Source organism: Delphinapterus leucas, chromosome 21, assembly GCF_059928025.1.
Source record: "Delphinapterus leucas isolate spDelLeu-1000000601 "Yukka" chromosome 21, BTC_Dleu_Yukka2, whole genome shotgun sequence".
NCBI classification, from domain to species: Eukaryota; Metazoa; Chordata; class Mammalia; order Artiodactyla; family Monodontidae; genus Delphinapterus; species Delphinapterus leucas.
The window spans coordinates 31,992,819-32,014,255 of NC_143149.1; the positions used below are offsets into that span (position 1 = coordinate 31,992,819).

Below are 21,437 nucleotides of genomic sequence, written 5' to 3' on the forward strand. Positions count from 1 at the left end.
TAGGCTCCTGGCCCCTCATTGCCAACAAGACAAATGTTCCTTTCTTCAGCACGGCATTCAAGGCCCTGAGCTGACTTTTGCCTACGCTGTCAATCTCATTTCTAGATACCCGCCCCCATACGCCTTATAAGCCATCCACAAAGAGAATCACCACTCCCCCATATACAGATGACGTCATGCCTACGTGTCCTGGTCTCTGAGGGGTCCACCACTTAGAATATTCTTCCTATGTCCATCTTTTTGATGAGAAACTCCAACCAATCCTTCAGTGGACAGCGCAAGGCGCCTCCTCTCTGGAGCTGTCCCGACCCCTCCCCAGGGAGACCTGCTCCCTCTCCTGTGCTCCCATGGCCCCAGTGCTTACCTGTTACAGGGATTTCAGTGTTGATGACGTGATCTTATACTTGCCTGTTTTCTCCCCTCTGTCTCCTCTAGACCGTAAGCCTTCTGAAGGTAGAAAGCACACCCCGGTCATCCTGCACGACCGCTGTCGTGCGTACTCGCTGCTCCTGAGTCTGCACGTGATGCAGCCTTCAATTCCGCCGGCATGTACGACATCTCTAACGCAAATGCGGGACTGGGTCAACCACTCACTTCCCTCTCAAGGGCAGGGAACACCACAGGGACTGGCACAGAACTGGCGGGTGCCAGGTCCCGAGAGGCAGAACAGAAGCCCCATGGGGAAGCCCCCAGATGAAGCTTTGGCCTCAAGCTGGCTCCAGGAAGAGGGAGGGTGAGGTGCCCTGGTCCTCCTATGAGGTCACCTAGAGACACCCCTCCCCCCCGAGCACACCACCCCCGCCTCCACCTCCACCACGTTTGCATGGAGACCTGATAACGTGGGCCACTCGCCCCCTCAAGGCAGCTCAGTGCAGGCCTTCTCACTGAGAATGCAGTTTGAAAGGCTGCACACAAAAGGATGGACGGAACTGCCCCCACTACAAAGCTCCCCTGATGTGCACAGGTAAAAGCTATCTTCTGCCTGAGGTCTGACCTTCCTCACCAAGGGCAGAGCACCTGCAGAGAGGAGACAGCCGCTCTCTTTGGCTTTGACTGTGCGGACTCCCCTCCTCCCAGGCTCTGGGAAGAAACAGTACGAACACTCCTGTCTCTGGATGTCTGTCGATCCCAAAGTCAGCATACGTAGCTTGAAGTATAAGCAGGGCCGTGTCCTCAGCAGAAGCCCAACAATCGTCTGTAGGATCAAATCTGTGCAAGACTCTGCCCACCTTCTGCGATCGTTAGACTTTTCAAAAGAAAACACACGCACACGTCATATGCCTGTTTTTAAACGAATGCATGCCAAGAGTAAAGGAGCTGCCACCCTAGAGGCTGGGTGCTAGCTGGCACCTGGCACGCTGTGGGCATCTGAGCCTCCGCATCTCAGAACAAAGGCCAGGCCGTGACTCTCTCTAGTCAGCCCCCTCCCTTTCGTGGAAGCCGCTGTAGTTGACATGAAGTTAGAGACTGTCTTCGTAGGCTCAGTCGCCCAGGGCAGACTGCCACACTCCCCCTGCAGCCATGCCCCGCCAGCAGGATCCCTGACTCGGACCCACAGCCATGCTGGTTGGGTCACCCCTGTAACACACCTGCTCACTCCGGCTGTTGCCCCCTCTGGGGCCCCAGCATCCTACCAGCGGGGAACCTGGAATCAGAAAGACCACCTCCTTCCTCGCACCTCAACTCAGCCCTTCAGTCCCTGGGTTTCGGCCGAAGCGAGTCCTAACAGGACGCCGAGTCAGCTGCCTGAACCAACAGATGACCTTCTCTACCTGTGCGGATTTACCTGAATCAGGTTTTGTCAACTTAAGAAGTATTATTTGATACCATATGATCTCGCTTATATGTGGAATCTAAAATATGACACAAATGAACGTATCCATGAAACAGAAACAGACTCACAGACACAGAGAACAGACTTGCGGTTGCCAAGGGGGAAGTGGTGGGGGAGGGATGGAGTGGGAGTTTGGGATTAGCAGATGCAAACTATTATATAGAGAATGGATGGACAACAAGGTCCTACTGTAGAGCACAGGGTTATCCTGTGATAAACCATAATGGAAAGGAATATGAAAAAGAACGTATATATATGTACAACTGAGTCCCTTTGCTGTCCAGCAGAAATTAACACAACATTGTAAATCAACTATACTTCAATAAAATAAATTTTTAAAAAAAATTTTTTAAGTACTATTTGTTTTGAGTCTTAACTCCTTTCCCAGCCCTCACCTCCTGACACCAGGATGCCTTCCTTGAATTTCTCCATTAACCTTCATCTCCTCTAGGGAGCCGCCCTGGATGTATCCAACCCCCGCGGGAGACCCTGCCCTCCTACAGGCCTGAGAGCTGGAACCCGGCACTAAAGCAAGAGAACAGGGACTGACAAGCCTGGCTCCGGCCTGCCTCATCCTCCAGGCCCTCAGATCTGTTCAGGACTTGATACAGAGCTGAGACCACAGGAAGGAGCACAGGCCGTCCCTGCCACAGACATAGACCTGGGTCCAAGAGGCCCCAGTGGAGCCTGAAGGGTTTCACGTGCTTATTCCAGGCCCTGATTCTAGCTCTGCGGCCATAGCCACGGAGGTGGGGACTTCCTTCAGCCCTAAAGCCGTCTCCAGAAGCCAGTTGGATTTGCAGTGAAAGACACACCCAGTGTGAACTCATTTTCAAAGGGCTCACAAAGAGCAGACAGCACGTCTGAGGAACTCCCAGAAGGAAACGTCCCAGGGAAAATGCTGACGGAAGAAAATCCCTCTTGGTTATCCTGACTGAATGAGAGAGAGCATCGTTTAGGGAAGCTGGTTCCTAATTTTTCCCCTCTGCCAAAGTACTATTTCGGCATCTCTTTCCAACTCACAGACATCCTTTCAGAATCTGTTGTAAAGGATTTCCCTTAATTCCTGCCCTAAAGAAATACTCCTTTATTCCCCTAAATACCCGCAGGCCAGTAAGCATCCATTACCTGCACATAAATCCCTAAGGAGCTGTCAGGACGGCCGGGCCTTACACACCCACGGCTCCTCCAGCCGTGAAAGACCAACACCGTTTCCTCTCAATCCTCAAACGTGAGCCCTGACCCCAACCCCCAAAGCCCTCGCAGGTGACATCATCTCTTCTAGGGTCCTTGCTTCCCCTCCCTGACCCACCAAGGAAATCAGGATGAGCAGGACCCAGGATGGTGCCTAAATAAGAGGTGGTACCCACAAACACCTTCAAATTCAGCCTTCCATGAGGACGCCAAGACCAGGGTGACTCAGAAGCTCCTGACTCCAGGGCTGTCTGAGAACAAGCAGTATATAACTCAGCAGCCCCTCCCTGAAGAGTCACTCTAAAGAGCCACCGCACTATCGCCCTCAGAAGGGCCTAGAAGGCTCCGCTTCCTCTCATCCCATCATCACCATTCATCCGTTCATTCCCTCCCTCCCTCAGACAGGTCCTGCGCACATGTGCCTGTGCCGCCCTCACAGGGCTGGATCTTCCCCCTTTATTCCTAAATGGAGCTCTCACAACCCCCAACGAGCAGAGCCAGAGACCCTGGGAAAGCATCTCAGCCCTCTGCCCCCATCCTTCAAGCTCAGCAGAACCTTCAAGGTGATTTCATCCCCGACCACCATGCCCCGGCCCCAGCTCCCAAATCATTCAACACGCCCCAGCCTCCTGCCAATTTGGTTCAACAAATGTCTATTTGCAAAGAAAACTAAGGTGGCCACTTTTGGACGGGCTGTCGGTGTGATGCAGAGGGAAGCCGGACTGAGGCTTGCCCCCTCTGAACCAGGAAGTTCCCTGTGCCACACTAAGTGGCACTCGAGCCCAGGGAGGCCCACACAGCAGGGGCAGCTCCGGCACACAGGGGCCCTGCCAGTCCTTGGGCCTGGCAGCCCACCAGCCCGGCTGCAGGGCCAGGTCCTCCGGGGCACAGCGGGAGTGACAGTGCTGGTGACAGGCCGGGCCTCTGACACAGCAAATCTGTAGCTCAAATATTTATTGTATGCGTCTGGCTTTCACACAGAATTTGCAATCTGCCAGTTACCAGTGTTTACCTTGGTAGAAATTCACGGGAAATCTTCGTCTGAACAGGCCCAGAGTTTATTTTACTGCCAGATAAACAACTTTCTTTGATAAATCATCCATGTGACAGTGTTCCTGAAAGACTAAACAAAGATTTCAAGTGCAATCTATAGGGCTTTGAGAAGCCTTCCAAAGCTAATGCATGTTTAATTGGCTGCTCCAAGCAGGCTGGGGCAGGGCGGGGGCCTGACATCTCTTTGGCCATTTGCTCTCCTTTGAAAAATAAATACAGATTGGAGCTTCTGGCTCATTTCTGAAAAACTGGAAGAAATTTGCCAATACTTAAATGCTCACTTGCTTCTGAATATGGCCTATTTCTTTGGCTCACGGGAGTGCATATCACAAATATCACAGCTGCTGGAAAAAACGTGAAAACTGCCCCATAGACGGTGCTTGGGAGAAGGGGACAACACAGAGGACTCTAAGGTCTCTCTTAGACCCGATAAATTATGAGCAGAAAAACTCATATCAGGAATAAGGTTTCTAAAAATCACTCAAAAACAAAAGAACAAAGTTCAGTGGGCATGTCCTAGAATTAGCAAATACTCAATCCAAGCTCTACGTATTCTGCGGTCATCACTGTCCGATGACTCGCAGTTTTTACAGTGACTTTAGGGTGTCATTTCACTAAAGCCCGGACTGTCTAACTTCTGGTATTTATAGGGTTGCTTTTGGTTTGGTTTTGGTTTGGTTTTGGTTTTGTGAACTTCAGCACCTTGAAGCCGCATCAACCTTTTAAAGTTTTCCCCAGTGGGGTTTGTAAAAGATTTCTCCAGTTTAATCCTCTACTAACCAGAAATTCATCAGGACATTCCATTCCATTTCCTAACATTTTGTGCCAAGCAAGCTGGTTTTATTAGTGCTTGCATCCTCCTACCGAGGCCAATTTCCATCCTGAAACAATTCTTTCCAATAAGAAGAGATAATAATGGTTATGGCTGGAGCAGGCACCATGTTCCAGGAACTGAACATGCTTGACTGACCCAATTCTCCTCCCAACACAGTCACACAGGAACCACCATCCACAGGTGATAGAGACAGGCTCAGAGAGGTTAAGAGACTTTCTCGTGGCCGCCCAGCTTATAAGGGTGGGATTTCATCCAAGTCCGTCTGGCCTGAAGCCTACGTTCCTTCTATTCAACAGCACCGCCTGCCCCTCCACAAAGAAACCAACGATCGCCGAGCTCTTTCCCTGTGTCAGGCACAGGCATCAGTCCATTTATACCCGGCAAACTCTGAGAGCATCCAGTGCCCCTTCCCAGAGAGCCTCGTCTCCCATTCCTGGCAGGATGGGAACGTGATGGGCATGAGGGGACATGAAGGAGGAAGGGTGTGGAATCCAGACTGGCTACCCAGCTAAGAGCTGCTGGGAACAAACCCGGTAAGGGATGCCAGGCAGAGAGTGGCCTTGGGCAATCTGGTGACTAACTCCTTTATCTGAGTCTTATTTTCCTCCATCTGTAAGCTGAGCGCCCTGCACTGGCTGATCTTTGAGGTCCCATCCAGCTCAGCAGATCTTCAGAATGACAAAGGGGTACGGAGGAGCAAAGCAGCACCCAGAGAAATGCGCGAGCAGCCCCCCTTGTCTCAGCTCATCCTCTACGCCCCTCCTTCTCCACCCACCCCCAGAAAGGCTCCAGGGAACAGAGGTGAACTTGAGGGTAAATCCTTCCCTTGGCTTCCCTTCTCCATGACCGTTTATATACACATCAAATGATGCTAAGTGAAATAAGCCAGACACAAAAGGACAAACAGTGCAGGCTTCCACTTACACGCGGTACCTGGAATAGTCAAAGTCAGAGACAGAGAGTACAGTGGCGGTTCCTGGGAACTGGGGGGAAGGAGAAGGGCAGTTATCGTTTGGGCGCAGGGTTTCAGTTTGGGATGAAGACAAATCGCCAAAGACGGACGGTGCCGATGGCGGCACCACAGTGTGGATGCGCTTAACGTCACTGAGCTATACACCTAAAAAGGATTAAAAGGGCACATCTGGTTTTCCCTGGTGTCGCAGTGGTTGAGAGTCCGCCTGCCGATGCAGGGGACGCGGGTTCGTGCCCCGGTCGGGGAGGATCCCACATGCCGCGGAGCGGCTGGGCCCGTGAGCCATGGGCGCTGAGTCTGCGCGTCCGGAGCCTGTGCTCCGCAACGGGAGGGGCCCCAGCAGTGAGAGGCCCGCGTACAGCAAAAAAAAAAAAAAAAGGGTACATCTTATGTCATGTATATTTCATCACAATAAGTTTTTTTTAAAAAGGAGGGGAAGGCAGTGAGGCGGGGCCACTCAACAGGAGAATCACGGAATGGCAGGTTGGAGGGCGCGTCAAAGGGCACCCAAACCCCGCGGTCTGGCAACTGACAGTCCCAAGGAATAACCTCTTCGGAGCTGGACTCTTCGACAAAGAGGGAGCAGTCACATGCCCCCCCCCACCCCGCCACGTGTCTTGGGTCAAAGAAAGCAACGACTCCAGCAGGATGTGAGACACGGAAGGGCTGGAAACAGGATTCGGCTCGGGAGAGGTGTCAGCTGAGAGCCTTGGAGCTGCACACCCTGCTCCTCTAGTGAAGGGAGGCCTCGTCTGCTGGGAACAGAGGGCTGGGCCACCCGTCCTTGCCAAGACCCCCGGGATGAACAGTGAGTCCAGCGGGTGTGCGGGGCCCAGGGCTGGGTTCCTTACACCAGCTCATCTGCTCCTCACTAAAACCGATGCTGGGTATTAGTGTCACCTCGCAGGGAAACCGAGGCCTGGAGAGGTTCTGAGATTTCCCAGTGTTGCCCGGCGTACGTATAGGGGCAGAGGGAGAAATGAACTCAGCTCCAGGGGAGCCGCCTCCACCCGTGGATCCTGGGTTTCTGGGTCCTTTCTCAGTTCAATATACTTTCTCAGGGCCAAATATGCTAAAGAAAAGTGTTCCTATTGACATTTGCCTTATCTAAGAATCTTCCTGCCAGGTACAGCCAAGAGAGAATTAAATGTGCAGAGATTGCTCACCAGAGGGGGAAACTTGGCCCTTTTCCCAGCTTTTCCTCGCGGTGCCTCAACATGGCTTCAGAGCACAGTGTGGTCCCCATGGGATCTCGGCCCAAACTGCCCGGGGCTTGATTCCCCCAGCCAGGCCTCCAGCTCTCCACTGGGAGGCCGTGGAATCGCCACCATGACCCACCCAGCCCACTGGAGGGCTTCAAAGGCCCTCAAGCGTTCAGCAGAGGTCTCTGCACGGAACAAGCCACCCCCATCACGGGCAAAGGATTTAGGATGGGCCACAGGCCACGAGCTGGGAGTGGCATTTCCAGGGCACCTAAAGCTCTGACCCCATGTTTCCCTGAATGGGAAATGCCATACAGCTCCTTCCAACTATTTCCAGATCTGTGGATGGGCTGTGTATTTTAGAGACCTTCACTGACAATAAAAACCAGTTGTTTTCAGCCTACCAACTCCACCCCGAGGTTACAGTTCTTTCCTCCATGTCTATTTAATTTTTTTTTTTTTTGTCTATTTAATTTTACTTTGACTGAACTAGATTTCTAGATATTAGGGTTTTTTTTTTTTTTAAAACATATACACTCAGTCACCCAAAAGAGGGATGCAGTTTCCCTCGAATTTAATAAACAAGTTACACATACTCGTTTGGAAAGAAGTTTTCTCCTTTTACAAAAAAGGAAAGCCATAAACAACGAGGTCCTACTGTATAGCACAGAGAGCTATATTTAATATTCTATAATAAACCATAATGGAAAAGAATATTAAAAGATGTATATATATAGCGGAATCATTTTGCTGTACAGCCAAAATTAACACAACATTGTAAATCAACTATACTTCATTAAAAAAAAAAAGAAAGAAAACTGGAAAACAAAATAAAACCAATGCTCTGTTACTTTTTGCCTCCAAGGTGCATCTACTGCCAGAATAATATCGTCTATTCACCGGTTTTCCGTAAGTACTAGTGGAATGGGATAATAGTGAAAAAGGAGGATACACAATGGTTAGGTCAAAAAAAGGCGACCCATACAATAAGTTAGAAAGTAAGTCTAAATTATCCCAATTGCTAGTCATCTGGGAACATTTTAATATTAAATAACTTTTATTGTTTTTCTCACTTAAATACAACCTCATCTTGTGATATAAATGTACTTGTGCCCATTTAACAACTGTGAACATTAAGGAAAGGCATTTCCATGCGCACTGTAGAAAATCTAGGATTTGTACTCAGATGCGTACTATTATAATATTTTTGGATTTAAAAATTCCTATATTATTCATCTTTGTGAATTTTAAGATGATACAACATAAAACCAGGTTGTAGTTACTTTAACAGAAAATAAACTGGAAATTAAACCACTCAAAAAAAAAAGGCGAATTTCCATCTCCCTACCTTGCCCACACACTGTCATTCATACACACGTCCAACGAACTTTTATTTTATGCCTACCGCGGATAAGACACCATACCAAGGACGATTTAACTACACACAGGCCTTGTTTTGTTCATTCTAAGACACAGATTCTCTTCACATTTTAATGTGAAGTATGTTTTCTCGGTGGGCGGGGCATCTCCCGTGATGGATGGAGTATCCCGCAATCAATGGGTGTCTTACCCTTAGGTAAAATATGGTATCAGAGACCGATTCTGCTCTCAAGCAGCTTACAGATGTTGCAATTACCGTGCTGGCAGCTACCATCTCCTCCTCTGTGGGAGGAAACCCAAGGTTTAGTTTGGAAAGGCTGAGCCTCCTTTTTGCAAGAAATCAAACAATGCACCTCCAAACAGCAGCCCAGCCAAAACACCTTGAAAGCAGAGTGAGAACAAATTAGTGAAGGTCCAGAAACCACTGAGAATGTTTCTTCTAGGAAATACTCCCAAACACTAATGGTGAGAGCCAATTTTTTTCTCTTTCCTCTTTGACTCAGTTTAGTGTTGCAGTGTACAGTTTGACTCTTTATGAGGAAACATATAAACGGGGAAAAAAATACTTCCAGAAGGCAAGGAAAATTTCTAGGGGCCAAGAAATCTTTTTCCACAACCAGAAAATACTGGGCTAAAGAAGTGGCCACTTGAACTCAAAAAAAAAAAAAAAAAAAAAAGGAGAACCTGAACTCTCAAAAAAAAAAAAAAGGAGAAGCCAGTACAAGAGGAAGCTCTGAACTGTCTTAGCAGAAGTATATTATTCCACACATTTCTACCAGGAAAGCTTAAGGGTGTTTACAGATCCAGAAGCTACAGAGAGTGGCCAGAGGCAGGATCCTAACCTCACAGCCATTATAAATCAGATCCCCCATCCCTGGGATAAGCTGAGCTGAAGGAAAGACAGTTATGGGTGCTGAGTTGTTAACAGCAGGATTATTAGTGTGGCAGCTTGCAAATAATATATTGACCCGTCGAAGGGAGAACAGCAGCACCCTGCTGTCATGGAGCAGGAAAAGCAGAGAGAAAACAAGCAGCAGGGCCGGTGTTCTCATTGAAGCCCAGCAGGCAGCCTGGCCGCCATGTTGAATCCACAGACTTTGCACCATCTAACTTTTGGCCGTCACACATCTGGTGCTTGATCCAGGCTGATCCAGCTGCATTCCTGAGCATCAGCCCACAGGTGTTTCTACTGAGGCTTTTCCCTGCTGGGGGCAGAATATGTGCTCTGAACTGAGGAGGTACAGTGCAGGGGTGGAGAGAACCAAGCAGACCCGCCAGAGAGTTAAAAATGCACCGCCCGGCGCAGTGGTTAAGAATCCGCCTGCCAATGCAGGGGACACAGGGTCGAGCCCTGGTCCGGAAAGATCCCACATGTTGCGGAGCAACTAAGCCCGTGTGCCACAACTACTGAGCCCTCGTGCCACAACTACTGAAGCCCAAGCGCCTAGAGCCCGTGCTCTGCGACAAGAGAAGCCACCGCAATGAGAAGCCCGCGCACCGCATAGAAGAGTAGCCCCCGCTCACTGCAACTAGGAGAAAGCCCACGCGCAGCAACGAAGACCCAACACGGCCAAAAATAAATAAATAAATTAAAAAAAAAAATGTGCCGCCCGGGGAGCCGGTGATAGGCCGGGCAGGCCCAGCTCCACGGGGGTGGCAGGGTCTGAGGATGCACTGGCAGGAGAGGGCGAGGGCGTGCTGACCCAGAAGGAAAGCACCCCTTGTTCCTGGAGCTCCCAAGGAGCCTTCCAACAACCTGATGTCTTCCCACAGGGGATGTCAGGGCCGCTTAAAGCAAAGTTTGATCCCTGGAGTAGGGAGTAAAGCATTCTTTTTCTTCTCTGTTGTGTGTCAGCTTGCCCTGCTGCATTTCTTTGTCTCTTAACTGAATCCCATCAGCGTGGCTGACTACCTTCCTTACTTGAAATGAGCTGAGCTAGGAAACAAGTTTCTCAACAAGGCTGCATTCTCCAGGGTGCCGAGAAGGGCAGAGCTGAGCTCAGCCCCTGCAGAGAGAGAGAGAGAGAGAGGAAAAAAAAATCCTATTTACTGCCTTATGAGACCATGACACACAGAAAACCCATAAAAGTCTCTCCTGCATTCAGATAAAGAAGCCTGGCGTCCAGGACACCCAAGCAAGGAGGAGATAAATGCCTCCAGGAGGGAGCCCAGCGGCTGTTCATCTTCTCTTAAGGGGGGAAGGCAGCGTGACAGCGAGTAAAAGAACTCCAGTGGGGCAAGTCAGACGCCTTATTTGTGAAATAAGTGGACTTGATAGGATGACCTGGAGGATCCAGGAGAATTCAAAAGTTCTAGGAACTCAAGAAGGAGATAATCTCCCGGTGAAAGGAACACAGTCTCAAACAGCCAATCAGATTGCCCAGGCCCTGACTGGTTATTAAAATAAGATACACCCCTGGCGCCTGCATGCAGGGAGCCACTGCCGCGGGGAGAGGATGTCCCTCCCCAGTAGGCTTACCGCAGCCCCCTCCACACCTTTCCCCTTCACCCAAAGGTCAACCTTCACACTCAAATTCCTTCCCAAGGTTTGCTTCTTCAGCCCATGTCTAGCGAACGGCTCTAGTTTAACGAGTTGCCACTAAAGCCCCCAACAAAAGCAGATTGGTGGGTGACTGAGAATCTGAAGGAGAAGGTGCAGATTCTCTTCTCAGGGCTGCCGAACATCCTTCGCCTGGAGTCTCCACGGCGCCCCCTTCAGGCGGTGAGTTCTATGACACCACGATTCTCTAGGAAATCACCGATTCGTGTTTGGTCGGGGTGAAGAAATTTCTTTAATGAAATTTTCGTCTATTCTAGGTCCGTATTTGAGGACACGGTATCTAGCACAGAGCTCTGCACTCAAGAAATGCTGAGTGACCGACTGACGCGTGGCTCAGTCAATGACTGGACACACTGAATCTGAGTCGCGTCCTCCGCACACGCAGTCCCGGGAGAAGTCATCCCGGGAGAAGTCATCTGAACGTAGAACATCAGCTAATATAGTACCTTTCAGAGTGGGCTCTAATACGATCGCCTGGAGTTGCTGAAACGTCAGGGAGTCGACTTCTAAAAGTGAGTGTGGTGATTTACACTATCGCAAGAGGGTCAGTGAAATCTAAAGGCGGCCCCTGAGTATTATCCACACTGCCTCCGGCCCCCCGCAAGGAAGGATGCTTCGGGATAACAGCCACATCCAAGCAGATTCTTCCTGCCACCCCCCCCAGCCCCCCAATCACGCAGCAAAAGGCTTCTCATCAGGACTTCTGAGAGATTTTATTTCTGGCCTTTTTCTCGATGCCCAAATGCCTCTTTGGGAAGGAATCTCGCGCCGTTTGCGGAAGGAAAGCTTGTGACTCCGACAGGCTGGGGCCGCGCAGACTCTTTCGCAGAGACCCGCCAGCCTCGCCGGGCGTTGGGCTCCCCTTGATGGAGCAAGGGTGTGAGCCTCAACAAGCAAGTGTCACCGCCATCAGACGGAAGGGTCATCAGAGTTTGAGAACATGGCTGCAGGTCCCTCTACAATTTATCTGAGTTCATTTAAAATGGCAACCAGAACAAAGGATGTAACTCAAACACAAGCAGTAGAATGCTTGGGAGACGAAATCGTCCCAGCGGTCATTCACCAAGAACCAAGAAGGCAGGGAGAGATACTTAATGCAGAAATAAGGCACTAAAAAACGTGTGCATTCTCAAGAAGCTCTCCGTGGCAAAGGGTCAGAATTCGCCACTTCCCGCCTTCAGTCACAATGACAAATACCTGAGACTACACCTGTCACATGTACCATTTCCTTCAGCTTACAAGTGCGCACATACACGTGTGCAGCTCTCCAACACGGCACTTTGCCAGCACGAGGCCCTTTCACGTACTTTATTATGCTTGGTTAGTGAAAACCCAGAGTAGGTAGCCCTGGATGGACGTAAACACTCACGTTACCTACCATCATGCTTTCCCTGGGAGGAATTCTGTAAGAAATCCAGCCTCGGGGACACAATGGCCAGAATCGTGAGAACCTGTCCTTGGCAAAGCAGGCCTGGCGTCAGTCACTTCTCAGCATCCATATAAAATAGAGGCAGGCTGGAGGGAGTCGGCCCTTCAAAAGGATGCAGTTCACGTCTACTTTTCCAGAGGACAGCCTCCCAAGGTGTGTGAAGCTCGGTCTTCTGCGGGGCAGACTACCGGGGACCGTCCCTGAGAGGCTCCCTGAGATCAGCCCCCAGGGCCACATCCAGCCCTTCTCCTAGGGCTGCAAGTGCTCATCCAGAATTCCCTTTTAGCCCGGAGTGATTTGCGAAGAAGGGAAGGAAAACCCCTCACTGTGGGATTGTCAGTTTCCTGGACTGGAAGGACCTGAGAGCCGCCGCACCCACTACCCGCCTGCCCCGGCAATGCCCTAAGCGCATGGAGGCTCCCCTCCCAGATCCTGGGCAGAGTGGTGCTGACACCTAGGGGTGGATGGAAGAAGAGCCGTGCCGAGAGGCCAGCCCAAGCCTCCTGGTTTCCCCCAGCTCCTCTACAGCTCTCCCCAAGCCTGCCTCCCTCCACTCCTCGAGAATGTTCCCCCAAACCTGCCGAGTGATCCCACACACGGAAGAACAGAAGCCAAGTTTGACTTTCATAAAAACCAGCCGGTTCCCCATCCTATCTGGCCTTCCATCTGCCTGAGAACAGCAGCCGTCCCGTCCGGGGAGGATGGAGGGAGAGAATACACATCTCCAAAAAGATGCTCCAACAGGCTCTGCACCACGGATGCAGAATGGGAGCAGCCAGGGATGCCCAACCTCCCGGAGGCGGCCAGGGACGCTTTCTTACCAAACTCGCTGGCACAGAGATGCTCGATTATGGCTTCAGATTTCAGCTCGTTGTCACAGGGAGGACACACCGTCGTGCCTAGGAAGGGCAAGGGGAGAACAGGAGCTGAGTGACTGCGGTGGAACGCAGGGAGGACCTGCCCCTGGGGCCCAGATCAGCCCAGGGACCAGGCTGGAAGGAGTTAAAGGTCTTCTGGAATTCCTGATAGGGCAACTTGAGAAAAGACGAGTCCTGAAGACCAAAACAGACACATAGTTTCTTGAAAATCTGGGGACTAGAGCTGTTGAATATGGTACAACTATGAAAACCAACATGATGTGGGGCTGGATGGGGCGGGTCCTGAGTCGTGGCTTGATGGATGTGGTGGGTCCCTAGGAGAAGCTGACTTGTAACCAAACACTTCTACCCCAGTTGTTTGCCCCCGGTTCTTTCTCCCCTCTCCTTGAAATACCCCCCTCTGATTCCTGCCCACTTCCTGTTCCCAAACTCCCCAAAAGACGGCCGATCCGTCCGACCAGCTCTCCAGGAGCCAAGAAAGAAAATCAGCCCGACTCACAAACTCCAACCACAGGCCCTGAACACCCCTCCCCAGAAGGGCTATTGCAGCGAGCTCCTGCCAGGGGCGGGAAGCAGGAGAAGCTGGTGGGGGCTGGGAACGGCACCAGCCCTGCTGCCCAAGGGAAGGACTTGGCGGGACATGGGAGAGACCCTCTGGAGGCGTTTTCACACTGTGAAGGGCTTTGAAGAGGCGGTGTGTGTGCTGCAGGGATGGGGGCCACCGGGGGCAGCTGAGGCCCCGGGGGAGGGGGAGGCCTCGGAGGCCAGGGCCAGCGGGTCCTCCCAGCCAAATGCTGCTGATGCTGGAGAGACCCCTAGGAGGTAAGGGGGCTCCGTGGAAGGGCAGGGAGAGAGCGGCCCAGTGGGATCGCCAGAAGGGAAGGCGGCTTGACACCACCGCCGCCATCCCACCGTCACCTCCATCATCTATCAGACAACTTGGAGTTTTATCCATGATGCGGGAAAGCGCGAGCACATTCTAAGGGTCCTCCACCTCGGCGGCACTGGTGGAGGCCATGCCCGGTCACGCTGAGGGGGAAGCAGTCACCCCCGGGGAGGACGGGGCGCTGAGTGACCTTCGCGCCGGCTCAGGCTCTTCATCCTCTTCCTCCCCCTCCATCTTCGTGGCTCCTATGGCGGCATCTCCTTCACCTTCGAGCACCTCTATGGCTCAGAGAAACAGGCAGAGCCTCCCACGGTGGACGAGGAGGGAGCTGTACAGCCCTCCGGGGCCAGTGCCGCCCCCAGGACGCAGCTGGTCCCCAGCGCCAGGGAGGTGATGCGTGACCCCCCTGCCCCACTTCCAAGCAGGGTCCCTGCGAGGCGCAGCAGAGGCCGTACACCTTAGTCTTTACTGACAGATCCCTGTCCCACCTTTACTTTGTGCCCAGGGCCGCACTCCATCCAGAGTCCTGCAGCAAGAACCACAGCCACGCCCCGAGCAGGAGACCATGGGGCTGTATTTTGGCCCGGATGCTGGAAATGTGCTTTTCAGCCAGAACTTAAGATCGGATTCCAGAGGTTGTGTTTCTGACAAAAGGGAAAAACTCACCCAGAATTTTGCATCATGGTTCTTGCTTCCACGGGGAGAAAAACGGAAAGGAAATCCCACAATGTGGGAAGGACCGTGGTATCTACTTCGGGAGTGGGGACTGTGCTTTGGGGCTTTCCTTGTTTGGGTTATTTTTTTTTCAGTGGAAGTTATCACGTTGCAAAGTTCTATGAATGTGACCTTGACCAAACAACCTGCAGGGCAGGACTATCTGAATACAAACACCGGATTCCCCTTGTTCGCTCACATCACCTTGTCTAGACGCTCTGAGTTCCCCTATCCGACTGGCGGCCCCGGGCTCAGCTACGTTTGGCCCTCAGCATCTCCCAGGCGGGCAGGAGCTGGCTGCAGTGAGTTCTGCGCGTTCGCACGGCTTGCCCCCACCCACAGTCCACTGTGGAGCAGCTCTAGACTGTGTAGGGCGCTATTAATCTGTGGCCTCTCTGGATGGTGCTGGGGGGCCCTGCGAGCGGCCCGAGCAGGAGAAATCCACCCAGTCATCCATCGGAGAGGCAGAACTAAATGGCTGTTTTAAGGTGTATTTAAAATAATGTTTAAAGCAAAAGAACCAAAAACCAAAAGGTTTTGTGTTTCATCAGTAGTTAAGGGAGAGGACGGGAAAGTCCAACACTGGAATCAAGAGTAAGTGGATTTTTAAAAATCAATGCACACGGCACATACCCCCACACAGCACACACACACAGAGCACACACACACACAGAGCACACACACAGCACACACACGCACACACACACAGAGCACACACACAGAGCACACACACATGCACACGGCACACACACCCCCACACAGCACACACAGCTCGCACACACACACATGCACATGGCACACAGCACACACACACACACACAGCACACACACACATGCACACAGCACACACACACACACACACACATGCACACGGCACACACACACACACACCCCACACACACAGAGCAGGTCTTCCCTGGCCAGCTCTTCAATACAGGGAAGGGACCCTAAGGAAGGCTCCCGGGAAGGATGAGTGCACCGTGGCCTCTGCAGCCAGGCTGTTTTAACGCACAACATGCCTAATCAACAACAAAATAAAACTCAAAGTATGTGCTCGTTCGCAGAGCTTGAATCAGTAAAACCTGGCTGGGAGGAGGAACGACAATTTACCGGCCTGGGAAGGTACAGGTCTAATGCAAGGGCAAGATTTAGAAATAACTTTCCTGAAAACAAACAAACACTTTTCCTCTCCCATAACAGATGCTGAAGCAGCTTGGGCATCAGCCTTTTGGGGGTGTGGGGGAGTGTCTTTTGACTCAGTCGCATTATCAAGTTTATCTTTGATAACATGCGGCCCCAAAGGCCTGCCCAATACCCCCAAACAGTGCTTGTCCAAGTATGTGAACAGAAACCAGCCTGCGGCATGCAGAGATATGCCGCTGCTTCGAAAATTCCATTTTAAGTTTACAGAATAAAAAGAAATAAAGAATAAAAGTAGGGCATGTATACTTGGTCTCCTCCAAAAGTACCAGTTCTGATTCTGGAGCCACCAGCCGTAAGGTTACGAGGACCAGTCTCCACCTGTCCTACACACACACACACACACACACACACACACACACAGCCCTCCCACCTCCGGGCTCAGCTGACAGTCAGTGGCCACTGGGCCCCAGAGGACTGACTCCTATAGGGGGTCCCTCCCACTGAGGGGCCGCAGTCCTGGGCAGGAGCGGAGCCTCCCCCAGAGCCTGTCACCAAAGACTCGGTGGGGACAACCGGGTCCCAAGTCCCACACGGGACTGGTCCCTTCATAACTGTTCTCTGTGTGCAGCTGGTCTCAGGAGGGTGACTACCTGAGCATTCCTGGGATGGAGGGAGGAGAGGAGATGGTACAAAGGGCAGACTTTGGGAGCAGCCAAGTGGGACAGCAGCCAAGGAGTCAAAGGCTCCAAGAAGAGAGCACGGGTTTGGTCTCCCTACCACCACTCCGCCACCCCTGCCTTTGGGGCATCGAGGTGGAGGATGCTCGTCCCTTCATAAGTAGGCAGCCCAGCCAGCACCCCTTAGGCAGCCCAGCCAGCACCCCTACCTTCCCGTCAGAAGGGCTTCCCCCTCAGAAGTGTTCTGTCGCTGATTGTACCAGAAAGGGGCACTTAGGGGATGGACTCAGCCCCAGCAGAGCTGGCCGCGGCCTCCGGGGGCAGGGCTGGGCTAGTCTGCCCGCCGGCAGTGCCGACGGGGAGAAGGAAAATCCCGTGGGTTCCACGCGGACAGAACACAAAGCGCTTTGTCCGCTCCAGGTAACGGCTCGGCTCCCGTTCTCAAAGGGCTGCGCCTCCCCGAAGGTGAACTCTGTGCAGACCCCCAGGAAAGGGGAGCAGCGGGACCCAGACCTTGCCCCCGCAGGCGGGCCGCTGCCCTGCCCACCCGCCAGACCTGCCACCCCACACCCGCCCCTCTGGACCACCTCCTTCTTCCCTGGAATAAGCCAAGGCATTCAAAGCTCGGGGTGCCCTTTCCCGGGACTACCCCGCCCTCACTCTGGGGAGTACGCCCCTCGGGGGACCTTTGTGCTTTGGCATCCCTTGGAGATGAACTGAGTCAGCAATGAGCAGGTTCCCCCCACCATAAACCCGTTCCTCAAAAGCCCCTGGGATGCGGACCGCTCTGCTCGGCGCCCTGGGTATGGACCTCCACCTCTTTGAGCCTCAACTCCGCTTCCGAAGAATTTGGGGTTGAATTCACTCCTCTAAAAGTCAGGCCACAGTGCTGGGTTGTTTTCGTTGGCTTGTTTGTTCTGTGGGGTTTTGTTTTGGTTTATTTGCTTGTTAACTTGTTTCGTTCTGTTTTGTTGCCTCCCCGGGATGGTTTTTCCTCCCCCCCACCCCCACCAAGAACTGCCCTTTAAGTGGAAGGGGTTTCAGAGAAGTACCTCCGGCTCATCCCTGGGGCTGTTAGGAAAGCTTCCAATCTGCGGAGCCTCGCTCCCCAAGGGGAGCTGAGCCATGAGCTAATGACAATTTTATCTTTCTAATTACCTGAGGATTTGTGTAAATGAGAGAAGCAGGGGGTATGCAAGAATGAGGGAGAAGAGCCTTTCCATCCCGCCCCCGCCCAAACCTTCCCGAAGCTGTTAACTGAAAGGGGTAGAGAAACAGAAAGCCTCGCAATTTCTGAACTTTTTTTCTCGGCCAGTTCTGAACCAGTCCTGGAGCTACTCGGCTGAATGACTAGCTAAGGAAAGCGTTTAAAAAAAAAAAATCCTTCTCAAACCTAAGAAAATAAACAAAGCTGCACCTTAGCATTTGCTCGGCCTTTCTGAGCTTCCCAGATTTGGGGTTTGGGCTTTTTTTTTCTTCCCCCGGCGCATCCCGTCTGGGGGGTTCAAAACTCCGATAGGGACTCGGTTCCCTCGCGAGGGACAGAAGAGCTCTTCTGGGAGCCAGAGCTAAGGCTTTGTTTCACCGTTGACTGGATCCCAGGACAGCGGCTCCAGGACCCGGACCGGGTGCGCGCGGGGCTCGCCCCGCCGGGCACCACCTCGGACGGGCCGGTAGCTCTCAAGGCGGTCGGGCACGGCCGAGAGCGCGTCCCCAGTCCCGGGGCGCAGCGCGGACAGCCCCGGGAACCCCCCGCCTCACCTTGGGGCTTGGAGGCCTCGGTGGCGTTGGGTGGGGTCATGGCGATGCAGACGTCGCCCTCGGGGAACTTGTCGCACTTGAGCATCTCGGGCCAGTAGAAGCCGAAGAACTGCATGACGGGCTCGCACGAGTCTCGCACGGCCTCGCAGAGCCAGCGGCACGGGTAGATGGGCCGGTCCAGGCAGACGGGCGCGAAGAGCGAGCAGAGGAAGACCTGGGTGCCGATGTGGCAGTTCTTGTTGAGCAGGGGCACCCAGCTGCTGGCCTGCTGCTTCACCTCGGCCATGGTCTCGTGCTCCAGCAGGTTGGGCAGCACCATCCTCTTGTAGCCCACGGTGTGGCACAGCCGCAGGTCCACCGGGATGTCCACGCACTGCGGCGGCTTGGTGTAGAAACGCCCGCTCTGGTACGCGCCGACGTCCGACTGGAAGCTCACGTAGTCGTACTCGCTGGCCGAGCCCGCGGCCAGGAGCCCGGCGGCCAGCGCCAGCAGCGCGCCCGCCGCGGCCCAGCGCCCACCGCCCATGCTCGGCGCCCCGGCCCCTGCGACGCGGGGCGTCCTCGGCCGCCTCCCCGCGCGCGTCCCGCCGCGAACTTCCAGGAGCCCCCGGGCACAAAAGGCGCCGTCCGCACCCGCGCCAGACACTGGCGGGGCGACCCTGGGGAGCTCGCGCGGGGAGGCGAGCGCGCGGCCCGAGTGCGGCCCGGCTCCCGAGGCGGCGGGACCCGAGTGTCCGGCGCTCCCGCGGCCGAGCCCTCCGAGCCGCGCCGGCCAATCAGCGCCGGCCGCCGCGAGCGCTCCGGGCCCGCCCGTCAGTCACCCGCGTGGCCGGCCAATCGGCTCGCGGGCGGGAGGGGTCGGCTCCCTAGAACTCAGCGCAGGTCAACACCCCTTAAAAAACAAAACCAAAAAATAAATAAAGGAAGGAAGAAGGGGGGAAAACGAGAAAAAGAAGGAAAAAAAAAAAAGGAAGAGAGCCTGGGGACGAAGAGAAGCGTGCGGTGGGTAAAGACGATGTTTAATGCTGCTGTTAACTTGAGTCAGATGGCAGGAAAGTAAGGAACCTTAACAGTACTTGCAAGTCCATGAGATAATCAAGACTTTTTTTTTTTTCAAACAGTTTTCCCTAACTTTATGCAGCAGCCCACCTCCTCGGTGTTGTTCTCTGTGGCTGCAGACAAGATGGGCCGTTTCCGACAGACCAGGGCTCAGGAAGGCTGTGGCGAAGGAGGTCTGCTTTTCAATCCCCAGCCCGTGGGGCTCGGCTCCCGCAAGGGCCAGGCGAAGGTGTCGTCGGGCTGTTTGCTGGCTTAAAAAGGCAGCGCCTTTCCAGGTGGGATAACCGGATGACGGCCCTCCGACAACCCGGAGGCAGCGAGGCGGGAAAGGGTGCTAACAAAGGTGTTAACTTTGCGAGAACAGTTTAAAAAAAGAAAAAGAAGAAGAAAAAAAAAGAGCCCTACTCAAGGCCCAGCCCAAGAGCACGTCTGTGTGTGCACGCATATGCACATTGACATGTTTGTGGTCTAGAAAGCCAAAACATTAAAAACACATGTGCACTTACCAGCGTGGCTTGTGTAAATATCAAGTCCATCACTCAGGCACACATGCTACGTTCAGAGCTGGCCCAGGACCTTCAAGTCAAAAACCAGGGGTTCCGTTAAAGCAGGAGGCAAGAGGGAAGTCTTAGCAGAAACAGCCCATCCTTCCCATCCAGCCCCCCCGGGAAACGAAGTCCCTCTGTCACTGCCACCTCAGAGTTCCTGGGGATTCTTTGTATGTTTCAAACGGGACCCTGAGAGGGAGGCTCAAGCTTCAGGGACCTGTAGTGTGACCACAACTGACCCCAGGGGCAGAAGACAGCAACAGCAGTTCCTGAGGTGAACTGGGTCTCCACACTGCTTGTGTCCTGAAATGTGGGGTGGAGGGCGGCCAAGAATGCTGCAGACCACATCTGAGCAGTGTGGCACCACCCCAGGTGGCAAATGGCCACAGAGCTCCGGGCTCAAGGCAGACACCGGAGGAGGCGCTGCCTTGCTGGGCCAGCTTGTTTGTAAAGCTCTGGGGAAGCTTGCTTTAGATTCTGCAGACCAAATTTCTTGATGGACACATTCCAAGTCAAACGACTAGAGTTTCTGAAGAAGCGAGGCTATTTTCTTAAAGCCCTGGTGCCCCTAACGAGATGGTGATTCCACTGTGCACACAGGAAGCAACTGCCAATGGTCACCTTCTCTGTCATTTCTAAGCTAATGAAAGGTGCATTAACGCGAGAGGGGCAGCGTGGAGGCAAAGAGATGGCGGGAGAGCAAGACGTTGGGTGGCGAAGGGTTAATCCCTAAACAATTGGTAATGCTCAGCCCCAGAAGCTGGGGAAGACATTCTTCACAGACACAGAATAGACCTCAGGAAACCAGGCAACTGTGACTCAATTCAAGGGGCAGTTAGAGAAAAATGCAGTTTGGTAGGGGTCCTTTTCTCTCCTCCAGGCAGGCCCTCAGTCCCAAGACAAATGTGTCTGTTTACGCACTCATTGCAAAGAGTTGTGTTAGCAGATAACATCCTGTCACCTCTGGATCCAGGCTTTGCCCAGCTCTCACTCATGTTTGCACTGTTTCCCCAAATGGTGGGAGGACTTGGGTCTGCCCACCATGAAAATTCTGGAAACTAGTCAAGTGACTACACCTCCACCAGTCCTGGGGCGGGGTGGGGGTGGGGGTGTCTCGAGTCTGGAGTAAATCTCACAAATCCGTTCATGGGAAGGCCTAGCCTAGGTCTTGCTGTTTCTCATTGATCACCCACAAATGGCCTTAGCGAGAGGCCTCTTGGGGCAAGCCAGGGACATGACTGTCCTGAGAAATATAGGGAGTGTGGATGTAAGACCCCAGAATCCTAAACTCAGTACATTTCTGGCTCCTCT

General features: G+C 53.1%; 1 protein-coding gene and 1 long non-coding RNA gene across 2 annotated transcripts in view; one reads left to right on the forward strand and one right to left on the reverse strand.

The window, feature by feature from the left end:
- The window catches only part of SFRP1 (secreted frizzled related protein 1), a 41,209-nt gene extending 22,110 nt beyond the window's left edge, over positions 1-19,099 (reverse strand). Inside the window, exons 1-2 of the mRNA XM_022571281.2 lie at positions 18,520-19,099; positions 13,282-13,359 (exon numbers count right to left, since the gene is read on the reverse strand). Coding sequence (XP_022426989.1) covers positions 13,282-13,359; positions 18,520-19,045 — 604 coding nt within the window. The 5' untranslated portion in view covers positions 19,046-19,099. The remainder of the gene's footprint in view (positions 1-13,281; positions 13,360-18,519) is intronic.
- Positions 3,219-21,201, forward strand: LOC149744456 (uncharacterized). Its single transcript, XR_016391181.1, has 3 exons — positions 3,219-6,697; positions 7,957-11,193; positions 11,289-21,201. It is a non-coding gene; the product is annotated as an uncharacterized LOC149744456 (long non-coding RNA).
- The last annotated feature ends 236 nt before the right edge of the window (positions 21,202-21,437 follow it).